This window comes from Rhinolophus ferrumequinum, chromosome 10, assembly GCF_004115265.2.
Source record: "Rhinolophus ferrumequinum isolate MPI-CBG mRhiFer1 chromosome 10, mRhiFer1_v1.p, whole genome shotgun sequence".
Taxonomy (NCBI): domain Eukaryota; kingdom Metazoa; phylum Chordata; class Mammalia; order Chiroptera; family Rhinolophidae; genus Rhinolophus; species Rhinolophus ferrumequinum.
In genome coordinates this window covers 80126966-80141604 of record NC_046293.1, presented here as the reverse complement: position 1 = coordinate 80141604, position 14639 = coordinate 80126966, and the positions used below count along the sequence as shown (strand labels likewise).

Sequence of the window (14639 nt, the reverse complement as noted above, 5' to 3'; positions counted from 1 at the left end):
TTCTGAGAAGATATTTGCAACTGGGAAATTCATTTCTTCAACTGTTAGAAGGCATATATTGCTACATCAGACACTGAACAATAGGAACTTTTTAAACATGGCAGAATATTCAAGATTCAAATATAATAATGAAGGTGGTTTTTAATTGCATTTCCCAGTTTACACATCGAGTATTATATCTTTGAGCCTACCAAATTTCTGATTATCTATTTTTGAAAAATGATTAAACAAACACTTAGTATCAAAAGCATAGTCATATTTGTATGGGTTCATGTTGATAATTACTGGTTTTGAATTCATATAAGTATCTGGAGTTGGCCAGCATAAGCCAAGATGATGGCGATGGACCTGAAACGAGAAAAAAAAGGATACCAGCTTTCTCTTGTATTATCTTTATTCACTTGCAAATATTTATCATTGAGTGCCTACCATCTGTCAGGCACTATTTAAGGCTCCACTTATCTTACCCTTTTTTTCCCCATAGCTGTTCTCCTCCTGACATATTACATATTTACTTGTTACTGTCTATCTTCCCTATTAGAATGTGAGCTTCATGAAGGCAGAGACATTGTTTTGTTGACTCTATATTTCCAGCACCTGGAAACACGCCAGGAACATAATCAGGGGATCCATAAAAATGTAATGAATAATAGTTTGTTGCTGAGTACAGAAGCTAGCAAACTGAAAAATGTGGGTGGGGAGGCATTCTAATCAAAGGGAATGTCATGTGACAATGGTGTTTTTTCTCTGCAATTAGTTCGGTATGGTTACAACATACACAATGTGGGTGTGTAGAAGATGGGGTAGGGGCAGTTCCACCAAGTTCCAGGGGCCAGATCATGAAAAGTCTTAATGTTATTAAACAGTTTTATGCAGGGAAATAACATTCTCATTCATTCATGAAGAATGGAGTGTGCAGGGGTAAGACTGATAATTAACGTTTAAGAGGATGAAATAATACTTCCAGCATGAATCTTGGCTTAAATTAAAATTAACAGCTAATTGGTTGGGTAGAAATATACAGATTCAATAGATCATCAGAATCTTTAAGAACTGATAAATGGATGTATGAAGTAATGGAGAGTGGGGTTAAAATGCTATCTAAGTTTTTGGCTTAAGTGAATTAATTGTTGGAGTCAGGGGGTTGATGTGACTAGGTCCAGTTTTGAACATGACAAATTTCAGGAACCTGTGAGAAATCAGAGACAAGTCCAGGAGACAGACAGAAAGGGTTCAAGGTGTAAAATAATTCATCCTTTATACTCTGACCCTTGGCATTCTTAACTCAACTAATTCTATAACCAAGTAAGTTTGGGAAATGCTCAATTAAACTAAGTTAGTGCAGCATGCCTCAGAGAGCACTGAAGTGCAATGTGAATTCCCAAGAAGGGAGTATGCAGTACGCGGGGTTTCCAGACATTTTTATCCCTTTCATTTTGAAGTACATCTAGAAGAACCAATGCCCCATAGAATAAATAAATACACGCTGGGAAACATCGCGTAAAGAATAACGGCACATGCGGTGAGGGAATTAAATTTCTTTACTGCAGCATCAGAAATACTGCAATGTGTAGAGAGTATTTTAGTGCCATTTCTTTGTTTCAGTAACATAAGATGACATAATTCCACAAGCTATTTTCTGCCATTACCTTGATTAAACAGCCATCATTGCAGTGCCACACTATTCCTTCGATTTTACCCTCTCTGCAGCTTTCAAACCAGGACAACAAATCACTGTGCTTCAAGGTAGGTAGATTTCTTATTTGAAATGCTCCATGTGGTATAAGAAGATGTAATGGATGCTTCTTGCTTCCTAACCCTATATGGTAAAATTTTCCATTAGCCACACAAAGGTTTCAAAAAGAATGAGAAAATTTATCTAACTAAAAAACCTTTTAAAACATATTAAGAATAAATTTACCAAAAAGTTTAGCTGGTTTCCTTGAAGAGAGAAATACTACAAGAACTCTCACTCAAAAATGGCACCTTATCCCATCATATCTAAATTCTACCTTCCTGTATTCTACACCAGGGCTTCACAAACTGCCCTATGGGTGAAATCCAGCCAGATGCCTGTTTTTGTAAATAGTTTCAATGGAACACCCATTCATTTAAGTACCATCTATGGCCTGTTTCAGAGGTCTGGTCCACAAAATCTAAATATTTACTATCTGGCCGTTTATAGAAAAAGTCCGCCAACTCCTGCTATACACCATTAACCACATTACACTATAATTCAATGTTTGCCAAACAGCTACGCCGTATCCGATGACTTGTATAATTACTATCTTAGCTTCTTTCCACCTGCCAGTCAGTTTGCTTCTCAGCTCTAGATAGGATTGTGCCATTCCAGCTTTAATGTGTTTGGATCTGTCTTCATCCATTCCCGTCAACAGTGGACTCCAAAGTGCCCTCAGGACTTGTACTCAATTCATCATAACTTCATATGCTATTCACTGCCAATTCTTTACTTATTTTATGCTTAGTTATTAATTAATGCTACATTAATTACCCAGCCATGAAAAGTACATCGTGATTTTCATTCAGCTCAGTTCACCTAAATTTTAAAAATTCAAATTACACTTGAATAATTACCTTTCATACATAGTTAGTGTTATTATAGAAAAGAACAGGAGGCTAAAATCAACCTTTTGGATTAATAAAATGGTGAAATTTCTCCATGGACATAAAATTAACAGAAATGGTTATAATCCTAGGTTACTTTACTCAAATGTATTGGTCATTTCTTTAGCGTGTGTATGTGTTTAAATTGAACCTAGGCAGTTCTCTTTATAAGTGAGTTACTGTAACTAAAGAGAAAAATGGCTTTACTCACCATATGGGTTTCCATTAATATTTGTTCCTATTAGCTCCAGTGTTTGTTCTAAGAGATCCGACAGTGGCACTGCACTGATTTCCAAAAGACCAGGATCATCAGGATGATGCTTCAGTACCAGGGCAAGTTCAAATTCATAGTTAACTACAGAGGAATGCCAGCAGTACTGTTTGTTGTTTTTCTCCACTGGTACCCAACCTGTCATTTAAAGAAAAAAGTGCTTTTTTATTATATTGTTTTTCTCTGCACTGAGACTTAAGGTAATTTTTATTTTTGTTGTAAATTTCCCGAACCTTCTAGATTTCTTATCACACACAGGTATCACTTTCAAAATCAGTGGAAATACCAATTTTACTACTCTTTTAATCATAATCATTTTTTTAATTATAGGGTTTCATTTTTGATTCTGTTGAGGAATTAACTCATCTGATTATTCACTACAGAGCACCCACCATTCTTCTACTAGAAAATTCGCCTTTTCAATAAGAACTGAGCACTATTCTAAGACAGCATGAAAACCTTTTTTTATTTTTTTAAGTTTTCTCTACCTTCTGTTCAGTTTCAGGGACAACAGCTATATGCAGTAACTGTTCCAGTTTATTGTACTGTTTTAATATTTACTTAAAGATATATTGATTCCACATTTATTGAAGAAAGACAGAATACAAGTACTGGTTATTTCCCTCCCAAATTCTGTTGCCTGGATAGACTTCCTCATTGTGGAGAATTCCTTACAGAAAAAAGAAACTGGAACTTACGCCTCTGTGACCCTCATATCTCTGGCCTTCATCACCCAGATGAATGTCATAACCTCTTTGTTGGTCTACTAGTCTCCAGTGAAACCCACCCATTTTAATCATAGTTCTATTTTAAAATTTTAAATTTAGTTCTGCTGTACCCGTTTAATAATCATCTTTAGGATTAACCTCAAATCCCTTTACATGGAATACCGCATCTCCAGCCTCAATTTTTATAACCTCTTCAAATGTCATACACTCTAAACATTCCAGCCAGAATGAAGTATTAAATAAAATTTCCAAAAGACTTCATGATCTCTTCAGGAGAGTTTGCCTAAGCTGACCCTCCCTCTTCCTTGCCAGCTAACTTCCTGTTCTCAAGCTTCAGTATAGATGTCCACTCCCCTTAGAAGCCTCTAACCATCACAGGTTGAACCTTAATGCTTCCTCTTCCCTCCAACTGTACCTGTGTACTCTTTTCATTCTTAAACTATTATTGGTGGATTTCCCTAATGTCTACAAGATCTTTGAGGACAAGGGCTCTGATCTTCATGTTTGTATTACTAGAACCTAAGAGTACTTTGCACATTATAGGTACTCAAGACATGTCTGTTAAACTGAACCTTAATCTGGGGTACCCTTTTACTCAGCACACTTGCAAATATTTTCCCACCCCTAGTAAAACTACTTGTGAGACACCTATGTTCACCTCCCTTAATTGAATTAGTCTTCTAAGATCTTTGCAAAAAATATACACATATTGTTAGCGCCAATCTAAAATGTAAAGGCTCAATTATCTCACTTCAGACAAGGTCAATCATCTAATCTATCCTGACAACATCTTCAAGGCCCTTCCCTCCCAACGCTTTACTAATTTTTGACAGTCTATTTACAGTCAACTGTCCATCTTAGAAAGATTATAAACTGAGAGGATATTCTCGATACAAAACATCTTTAGTATAAATTACTAAGCTTCACACAAATTAGACTCAGAAATTGTGTGCTAAACAGATTAAATACTTTGAAGAACCAGATTAAAATTAAATTCTGTAATTTCCAATCAAATGGATCTTTTGTTCTTTATCCCAGTAAACACAAAACTGCATTTTAGAAGAGATTTCATGATACCAGGAATGTGTCCATTTTCATCAGGCATCGGATTTCCGTTTAATTGTTCTATTTCCTTCGCTGGTATCCAGCACTCTGGAACAGGTCTGAAGTCCTCTTCAACATTCCAAAAAAATTCTGAAAGAGAGAATCTTATATGTGGCGATACTTTAAAACACATATAATCCTGAACAAATTCAAAGTGGGACTATCTAATAAGCCCCATAATATCAGGTATCATATAATGATTCTCCATTATCACTACAGTGTGACTAACTTCTCAGGGTTAGGGGACTAACACTTTCAAATTTTCAAATTTGGACATACCAGCATCTGTAACTAGGGGTAACAGTCTAAATACAGTAGCCAATATTCCAGTATGTATAGATTTATGATGAATTTTTAATGTACTATGAATACCAATATATAGATTATATATATATATGAATGAGTAGATATGCAATGATGAATGTATGTATCTACTTATATAATATCTACAGGTATTTTAATTTAATGATTAAAAATATTAATAATCTTTTGAGATTTGTGCCTGATTATAAAATTGCATGTTTGTCACTTAGGCAATCAAAATATGTTGCTCATTATTTTATACACACACACACACACACACACACACGTGTGTGTGTATATATATGTGTATGTACATATATATATATAGTAATTTGTATGTTTTAAAAAATTGATATACTATAATGAAGAGACATAGAAATGTTAGGGAAACACTTAAAAATATTTTAATGTTCTTTTACATACAAAGATACTCAATTCTAATTTTCTTCTTTTTCCAAAGTGCTTAAATTATACAAAAGGATATAACGTAACGAAACAGCACAGCAAGAAATGTCACAAATTTCAGCTATTTAAATCATGAAAAGCTTTTTTAAAAAGACCCACTAACCTTTTGAGTTTTGTTTTGAACGTAGAAAATTTTTAAATCTTTTCTCAGCTACTTTGTTAGGTTTTCTATCTAGTCGAGCCCAAAGATATGGCCGACCTAAAAAAATAATAATAAAAGAAAAAGAAAAGTATTAAATGGCAAACAATAAAACTTACCTTGAAAAACTTTCAGAATAAAATTTTTCAATAAACAGTAGGGTCATCTTCTCCAAGAGAAGCAACCCTAGAAGACAAAGTGAAATACGCAGTCTAACAGACAAATCCTACCTAGCAGCACCTGATGTAAGCCTTCCATCTTTAGTTAAACAAATACGTGACCCTCTCATAAGGACATTGCAAGCTGTTGTTATAACTTGCATTTGTGAGAAACTGAAGCTACCTCTACTAAATGGAAATATAACCAGATAACTGTATTCATACCTTCCCTGAGACATGAGGGTTCATTCCTGAAGATCTGGATTTTGGCTAAGCTGTTTTGCATGGCTCTGACCACTGGTCAAGGCATGAAACCTTCATTAATAGCAACACGGGAAGTTTCAGGGCAGTGTGACAGCATTTTGTATTAGTGACAGTGAGCCCAGGGAGTTGCTCCTTGTCTCAGTGACACGCCCGGAGGGCTCTGCTGTTGGTGCTGGTTACTTAGCAGGAAGATGCCTTTGTGACCAATGAAACAAAAATCCCCACCTGAGACTCCAGTTTGTGTTCCATGTTTCAGAGGTGTTCCCTGCACACATCAGGGGTTCCTGATTTGACAGAGAGTGTGTCCTGCCAGGGCCTGGACGGTTTGGGTGAGGGGGAGGGAAGAAGAGCTTTCATTTAACCTCTCCCGACCCTTTGCTGTGAAATAGTCTTTGGGTGTGATGTACACCCTTACTTTTAATACTGGTGCTATATTATGTATCTTTCACCTGTAACAAACTGTGGATTTGTAAGCATTGTCATTTTGGGTCCTCTGACTTTTCTTTAGCAATCCAACTTACTCAACTGCCATCATTATAAATAATCACACACAATGATGGACACTGAAGTTTCTTAATATAAATATAAAAGAACTAGATTAAAATTAATATTGTCATTTCTGGTTGAATGGACCTTAGGTTCTTTTTACTAGTAAACAAAAAATTCATTTCAGTGACATCCATTAAGATGGCTACTATTTATACTAAACAACAAGTGTGGGTGAAATGTGGAGAAATTCGAACCCTGTGCACTGTTGGTGGGAATGTAAATGGTGCAACTTCTATGGAACACAGAATGGAAGTTCTCAAAAAATTACAAACAGAACTACCATATGACCCAGCAATTCCACTTCTGGGTATATACCCAAAAGAACTGGAAGCAGGGTCTCAAAGAGGTATTTTTTACACCATGTTCATAGCATTGTTCACAACAATCAAAAGGTGGAAGCAGCCCAAGTATGCGATAGTGGACGAATGGATAAACAAAATACCAACTATTACTCAGCCTTAAAAAAGGAAGGAAATTCTGATGTACTACAACATGGATGAACTTTCAGGACATCATGTTAAGTGAAATAGGCAGTTACAAAGAGACAAATCCTGGATGATTCCACTTATATGAGGTACCCAGAGTAGTCAAAATCATAGAGACAAAGCAGAATGGTGGACGGAGGGGGAATGGTGAGTTGTTTAATGGGTACATAGTTTCAGTTCTGCAAGATGGACATTCTGGTAATCGAGGGTGATGACAGCAGTACAACAAGATGAACTATACACACCACTGGACTGTATGTACACTTAAAAATGATTAAGATGGTAAATTTTATGTTACGTGTATTTTATCACAATTAAAAATGAAAAACTTTTTCATTTTTATATAACGAAGATAATTCCTAATCCAAGAAATGTGTCTAACTTGCATTTAACTGTTCTATCTCTCCTGCTGGAATTGAGAGGTAATTTCACTATCCAAAAGAAATCACAAAGAATATTTCCCCTTTTCAAACACTTTTTCCCTTAACACAGTTGACAATTTCTATTTCAGTTTCTTCCTCTTTTAAAGTAATTAGAAAAATAAGAGAGATTAATAGTAATAAAAACCAATGGAATCAGCACTGGGATCAGCTGTAGGGTCACACAAACCCAGGTCCTATCACCAGTTCAGCCATTCATTAATTATATGGTCTTAGACAAATTACTTAAATTCTCTGAGTCTCACATTCTGTATCTGTGAACCAGAGAATTTATTGTGCAAATCAGAGATAACACATATAAGGCAATTATAATACTGTATGGCCTTTAAATGGGTATTAAGTACACATTACTTACCTTCCTTTCCTCCCCCAAGAAAGGAGAGAGGTACACCGGTGTAATAAATAACAATTGTGATTTTATTCCTTTGCACTTATACTTAGGTTTCCAAGGATTTATGAAGAGCAAATGCCCCATTTCGGATATACATATACTTTGTAAAGTGATTAAGAAACATAAACACTTATAGTATAGTTTTATTTTACCTTTGTAGGTAGTAACATAACAACACGTTCCATCCACTTTTTCTGTTGGAATTGCACTGTGTATATCTGCATCTAATGCCTTGTGACTTATAGTTTCAGTTGCCAAAACTTTAAATGGCTTAAAAGACAGAAAGAGAAAACTGGTTTAACACAGAGAGCATCCATGCCTTCAACACTCACCTGGACTGTTTTTAATTTCACTAGTTCTAAGGGGCAAGCTCCTGTTTATTCTACAAGACAATTTAAAAATATTTTGTCGGTGAAGTTCTCAGGAATCACCTCCTCCTTTCTATGCTATCACAGCAATACCTGTTTTTCCACACAGGTTTTTAATTATTCACGTTTCTTTTCCACCATAATAAGCTTGACACCAGGAACCTTCCTCGCAGTGCTGCATCCCTAACATAGGTGTTCAGTGTATTCAATCATGTACTTGACAATTATTTGCCAAATAGGTTAAGCGTTGCCCTCGGGCGTAGGGAATATACAGGTGAACAAAAAAGTCCCTGACTTTGGTGGAATTTTCATTTTAACAAGGGAGAGAACAGTAACAAAACGTGTAATCCAATGTTAGGTGTGGTAAGTGCTAAGGAGGAAAACAAACAGGGACCCTTTCAGCTTTATTAGTAGCAAACTGTTTGCGTATTTATGGCCTTTCTACTGACAGGAAGACAAGACAAAAGAGGATCAAGAATTTTTTGAAAGACTGTTTCTACAATTCCTACCAACTTTTCATCTGTATTTCTATTTTTGAGTAAGACTGTTTCTACAATTCCTACCAACTTTTCATCTGTATTTCTATTTTTGAGTAAGGCTTATGTCACCGTCTTATAGTCTAAATTATTTGATGTAACGTTCATCTTACATAATGTGAAAAAACACTGCACAATATAAACATTATACCGGTATGTACAGGCTTAAGACTGTAAGTGGGAGTTCTAGAGTTGAGTAAACTTACGACAGTAGCCCATTCTGGTACTGATTCAGTACTTTTAGGATAAAACTGAATGACTGGGGGATTTATCACTAACTTATGACACCAGAATCAGAGGATATCAGTTTAACTTGTGGTGGTAAAACTAAGAAGGTTTAGCCCAATAGTGAGTGTGAGTGTGTGTTTGTGTGCAAATTTATCAAAGATCCTAGGGAGGAGTCCACTCTGCTCATGGAGCTCCTGAGGGGTATAAATATCCCTTCCATAAAAATAAGTTATCTACCACCCTCTGCTATGGACGTGTCCAAAGGACAAGAGTCACAGGAGATACCTTCTCTACCTGCCATTAAAGACTTTGAGATATGACTGGAAAAATAAGGCATGTGTGTATAAAAACTAATAGAGAATAGAGTCCTCTACAATTTCTAGGTAGGCAAAGTCACTGGGATAACAAGGAGTTTATAGAGAAGGTCTGATTCAAAAAATTAAAAATTCTGGAGGTGATCCTGGCAGCATTCCTACCATAAGTAAAAACACAGGGACAGGATTGTGCCTGGTATGCTAACAGGAGTAAAAGGACTTTGCTAGAACAGCGAATTCCCACTAAGTTAGGTCAGAGAGTATAGATGGGGCCTGATGAACAGGAAGCGTTGAATTATAGTTCAGGAACTGTAAGCTCTGGTCTAAGCAATACTGTAAGCTATTCTTAACTGCAGAGGGACAAGACAAAGGGTTTAGTTTTCCTGGTGTAAGGTACTTTTACCAACTGTACCCCCACGCAGCGTACAGAGTTGAGAATCACAGCTCCAGTGATGGCGATGTGTCATGTATATATTAGGTTTATCAGAGCTTAAAAAAATAAAACCTTGACAATTACTGCAGTAGAAACTGTAGGGTTCTGACCAGGAAAGAACATAATAATGATCATTCTGGTGACAAAACAAGAACAATCAGGTTGTGCACTAATAAGTAGGGCATAAAATACTAAGAACCCTAACAACAGTGATGACAGCTGAAAGGAGGGCAGAACGAGATGCTGTAAGGTATAAAGCATCAAGTGAATGGAAAACGGGGAGAAAATGACGCCAGGGTTCATTCTTTAACTCAGCAAATATTTATCTAGCGCCTACCACGTGTCTGGTCTTAGAAACTGGAGCTCGAGATAACAGGGCGGTCGACGCCTAAAGGTCTTTTTAGTCTGGAAGATGAGGAGGAGGCCGGCGTGAAGGACGTCAGAGGGCTGGAGGTCGAGGTCAAATGTACCTGCTGACTTTGTATGCGGAGTTGGAAGCGCTCAACTCTTAACTGGGGATTCTGCTATCGAGGACTGGGCTACGTAGTCCAGCATTATCCCGAGACAGGTTACTATCCGTTCACCATGTATTTACGAAGGTCCCTCTGTGTGTAAACCTCGGCGCTGAGAGAACAGAAAACCTTGAGAGGGGAACACCACAATGAGAACGAAGTAGGCGATTACTGGTAACAGCGTCTGAGGTCCGATCCTCAGCGACCTCATTAGGCTGGTTGTCAACACTGACGGCGGTTCCCAGGTAAAGCAAGTCTTAAAACATGCAAAGCAAGTCTCCTAAAAACTCCCCTTTGTCACCACACTCTTGAAAAGAAGTAAAGCTTGGGCTGCGGTGGTAAATACTTAAGGGGTCTTCCTCAAAAGCTAGTAACCTGAGAAGAAAGGAGTATTAACTAAGATGGGGGTTTTCAATTTCCACGCGAGGGCAAGTCTGAATCGCCTGATCAGAAAAATTCTCTCGCAGATTTCCTCCCTTGCAACTAAGATACCAGAACCCGGAGATGAGGGCGCAGACTCCTACCCGATCCCTCCCCTAGGAAACCTCTAAAAGCTCCCGGCCTACAGGGCGGCTCCGACGCGCCCGGGCGCCTTCGCCGGGTTCAAGCGCAGCCAGCCCCGCGGAGAGAAGCCCACGCGCGGCTGCCCACGCGGACCAGTTCTCCTCAGTACCTGATGCTCCCGTTTGGTGGAAGGCTCCTCTTTCACTTCCGTCACAAACACACACGGCATTTTCCGCTGCACCGAGCCCAGGCGCCTCATGGCGGGCCCAATAGGCAGTGGGATTGGAAAGCGAACCTCTGAGGAACGCCGGGTCCGGGCGGACAGAGGAATCAGCCGCCGCGCTCAAGCCACGCACACTTCCACGCCCAGGAACGGCAGCAGCGCCCAAGTCCCCAAACACCGAGCGTGGGGCGGGGACGTCCGCCCGGAAGCGGCCCCTTTGCCGCAGCGCCTTCTGGGAGTTGTAGTGCTGGAGCCGAAATACCCCCGAGGTACGTTCCTGCGAGCGTTCCCTCGCGTTCCCTCGCGTTCCCTCGCGTTCCCTCGCGTTCCCTCGCGTTCCCTCGCGTTCCCTCGCGTTCCCTCGCGTTCCCTCGCGTTCCCTCGCGTTCCCTCGCGTTCCCTCGCGTTCCCTCGCGTTCCCTCGCGTTCTAAGGACCGTAAAAAAACAAATCCGTTTCTGGGAGGGTGTGCTTAACCACACGTAGTAACCGACGATATTTATGAAAATTAAATATTATCCAGTTATAAATAACGAATCATTTCAATGGTGATTTAACACCATTCTGAGGAAACCTACTTGCTTGTTATCATTAATAAAGTTCCTGGCGCAAGCAGTGTAGAAGTTTAGAAATATCCAGAGTCATCCGAAGGCTGAATGAAAACCAACATCCCAGGAAGATGTTAGAAAACACTACAATTAAAACGTCTGGGGCAAAAATAATTGACATTTGGATTATGCCTCATTGTGCGCAATAATATAGGCAAAATTAGTTCTGATCATTATGGAGTGCAAAGCTTAGCCTTAAACTAATCCAAAATCACACTAACACCAATAACCAGATTTTGATCTCAATTTTTTTCATAGAAGTCTCATTTATCTTAACTATGAGCTCCAACAGAGTCCAAATGGCTTCGGTAGTTGTAGTCAATCGACTACAGAGCTAAAAACATCTTTGATTATTGCTCAAAAGAATATTGGCATATAGTGATAAGAAAGTCGATGACTGAATAAAATAAACGTTAAATACTTAGTAATAATAGCCTTTCCATCTCATCGAAGCTAATAATCTTCAATAGGGGAGTTTTGAGTACTGCGTTTTTTATGTGCCTGGACAAGGAAAAGGTCTCATTTATATAATTGTCTTATCTGCAAGTACCATACTATACAGCATTTTGCTGTCTTAGCCAATGGAAAAAATAAACAACTTTGTCTCCCTTGGAGTATCTATAAATAAGGGAGTTAACAAAGAATAAAATATCCCTGAAAACAGTTTAGTTTTTTGATTGCTGGATTCAGAGGAGACAGAGGAAAAAAGAGATTTGCCATTTTAAAGTATTTTACTTTTTTTTCTGCTATGTTTGATGTTCTCATAGGAAAACACAAAATGGTCAAAAAAAAATTTTATTAGTGGGTATACCTGATGCTGGCGGCAAGATCTTGAGACCCAAACCTTAGCATTTTATAGTCAAGAACCACTGACTTTTTTGTTCCTCTAAAGGAATCCTAAAAAGCAGCTTGTTTCATAAGTCTTAAGCAACAACAATTAATTAACCCTCACAGCTATCAACTGTCATTTCCCAAACTGCCACAGAATCTTCTAGATGCAACATTCTGTCATTTCTGAGAAAGGGTCATCTTCTAAAACATTCCAGTTGCTTTCTGAATAGTAGCCTCAAGGCTAATCATTCCTCAAGAAGCACTCTTTTACTTCCAGTGCTTTGGTTTCATTAGTGCCTGGAGCAAAGCCTCTGGCGGAAACAAGAGTTCAAGTCAGGAGAGAGCGACAGGACCAATTCACAATTATAAACCGACTCCCACTCTGGATGGGCAGCAACAGCCAACAGTTTTGTCAGATTCTCATCGGTCTGAAGAGCCATTTAGGAGTAACTACCAGCCCCCCACTTAAAGTGGTGTTATTGGATTACAAACTGGAAGAAAGATTTTCTTCTTTGATGTATTAGTAGTGTTCTAGCATGCACCTAAGATGAAAGTTACTTAATGTGAGTTTACCTTGGCCAACACAAAATGCTTACAGAATTTTTGTGCCTACTCCCAGCTGCAGAGGCAAATTTCCCATTACTCCATTAAAGGGAGTAAAAATCCTCATGCGTATGGTCATAGCTTTCCCTGGAAGACTAGAATGAATTCTACAACAGGAAAGAAGTGAATAAGGAGAGGTGGGGGTGTGGGGGCAGCAGAAGAAATGAGTTAAAAAAAAAAAGAGAGAGAGATTAGGGCTCCAGTCATTCTAAAGACTACCGAAATGTACAGATCTATTTACTGTTCTTTGCAATGACAGAAAAAAAAAATCCCATTTAGTTTGACTTGTTTTTGCTGTGTCTAATGAAATATAGTTGTTTACAACGTACTTAAAGAAGTAAAAACATCATGTCAGCCTCTCCCCAATGTAAAAGATGGATTTTCACAATGGCTGTAATCGTGGTGTTACATGTAATCATACAATAGTGTTCTTGGTAACAGTATTTGGAAATAGTCCAGTGCAGCTAAAAGTTGATAGGTGGAGAGGGAGTTTTTCTGGAGGCAAAGATCATTCCTAGGGGTGTTTCTCCCAGTATCCTATGTGCTTAAGATGGATACTTTGTTGTAGAGTTAGAAGGTAGAACAAAGCAAAAGGCAAGACAGTAGATTTTTCCATAACTCTTTGCTAATATATTCAAGTGGATAGCCAAATCTTTACTCTCTACTTCTTCATTTACTTTTACTACTGCCTGGTTCTTTTTATTTTCTCTTATTTACAATTGTGGCAAACAATAGTTTCTTATTTTATTTCCTCGATTTTTACCCCAAAGCACTGTATTCAAACAGTTCATACCAAGTTAGTTGTTTTACTTCGACAAAATTGAAATCCATATGTCTTGATCTTTTAAGTTTCCAATTAAGAGTACATAGCAATTTAAAAACCTATTTTGATCTAGTATAATCTGACATCTCAATGACATCTTCTAAGTCACCTACTATGAATATTTTTATTAATTTCTTCTAGGTTCTAGTACTTTTAGTAAAGATACTAAGATGAAGAAAGACCTCAACTGCTGATTGAAATGTCTCATTCTGAGACTCAGAGTACTTCACTTCGCTTTCAACAAATTCTCAAAATTTGCAAGCGCTCTGGAATCTTTCTGCTTTAGGAAGAAACTCTTCCTCCTTTTATGATGGATGAAAAATGAATGGAATATAGCTACAAGATGAATAAGTAGTTTAATTTATTTTAAGATACCTATTGTAATATCGCAATCTGAATATTTTTTCTCCATGTCAGTGGATAGTGGTGAGTACATATTTAAATAATTTATCTTGGAATATAGATAATATCTCCTCTGTTTAAAATTTTAGTTTTGTTTTCAAACCATATATAGAAATGAGGTTTAGAAAATAGCCATTTATTTGTGAAATACTTAATACTTTCAAGTTATGAAATTATGAACTAGTTTATGTTCCATATTCAATCAGAACATTGAAGGAAAATATACTATTTCATTTTTACTAGCCATTTTTGGTTAGTATACCAGAATTGAGTAAGAGAAATACTGCACAGGATTCACTAAGGTAACCTACAGTTACATGTGAGGTCATTTTT

The 14639-nt window shown here is 37.8% G+C and overlaps 2 protein-coding genes across 3 annotated transcripts in view; one reads left to right on the top strand and one right to left on the bottom strand.

Moving 5' to 3' along the window:
- Window positions 1-25: 25 nt before the first annotated feature.
- On the bottom strand, window positions 26-11220 carry C10H12orf29 (chromosome 10 C12orf29 homolog). Its single transcript, XM_033116929.1, has 7 exons — window positions 10987-11220; window positions 8075-8192; window positions 5600-5695; window positions 4702-4818; window positions 2837-3034; window positions 1650-1819; window positions 26-348 (listed from the first exon to the last, which is right to left on the bottom strand). The coding sequence occupies exons 1-7, from the start codon at window positions 11074-11076 to the stop codon at window positions 160-162; spliced, it is 978 nt and encodes a 325-aa protein (XP_032972820.1). The 5' UTR covers window positions 11077-11220; the 3' UTR covers window positions 26-159.
- The window catches only part of C10H12orf50 (chromosome 10 C12orf50 homolog), a 38640-nt gene continuing 35198 nt past the window's right edge, over window positions 11198-14639 (top strand). For both annotated transcript variants that reach the window (XM_033116928.1, XM_033116927.1), the window contains exons 1-2: window positions 11198-11309; window positions 14046-14330. The gene's annotated coding sequence lies outside the window, so the exon portion shown is untranslated. The remainder of the gene's footprint in view (window positions 11310-14045; window positions 14331-14639) is intronic.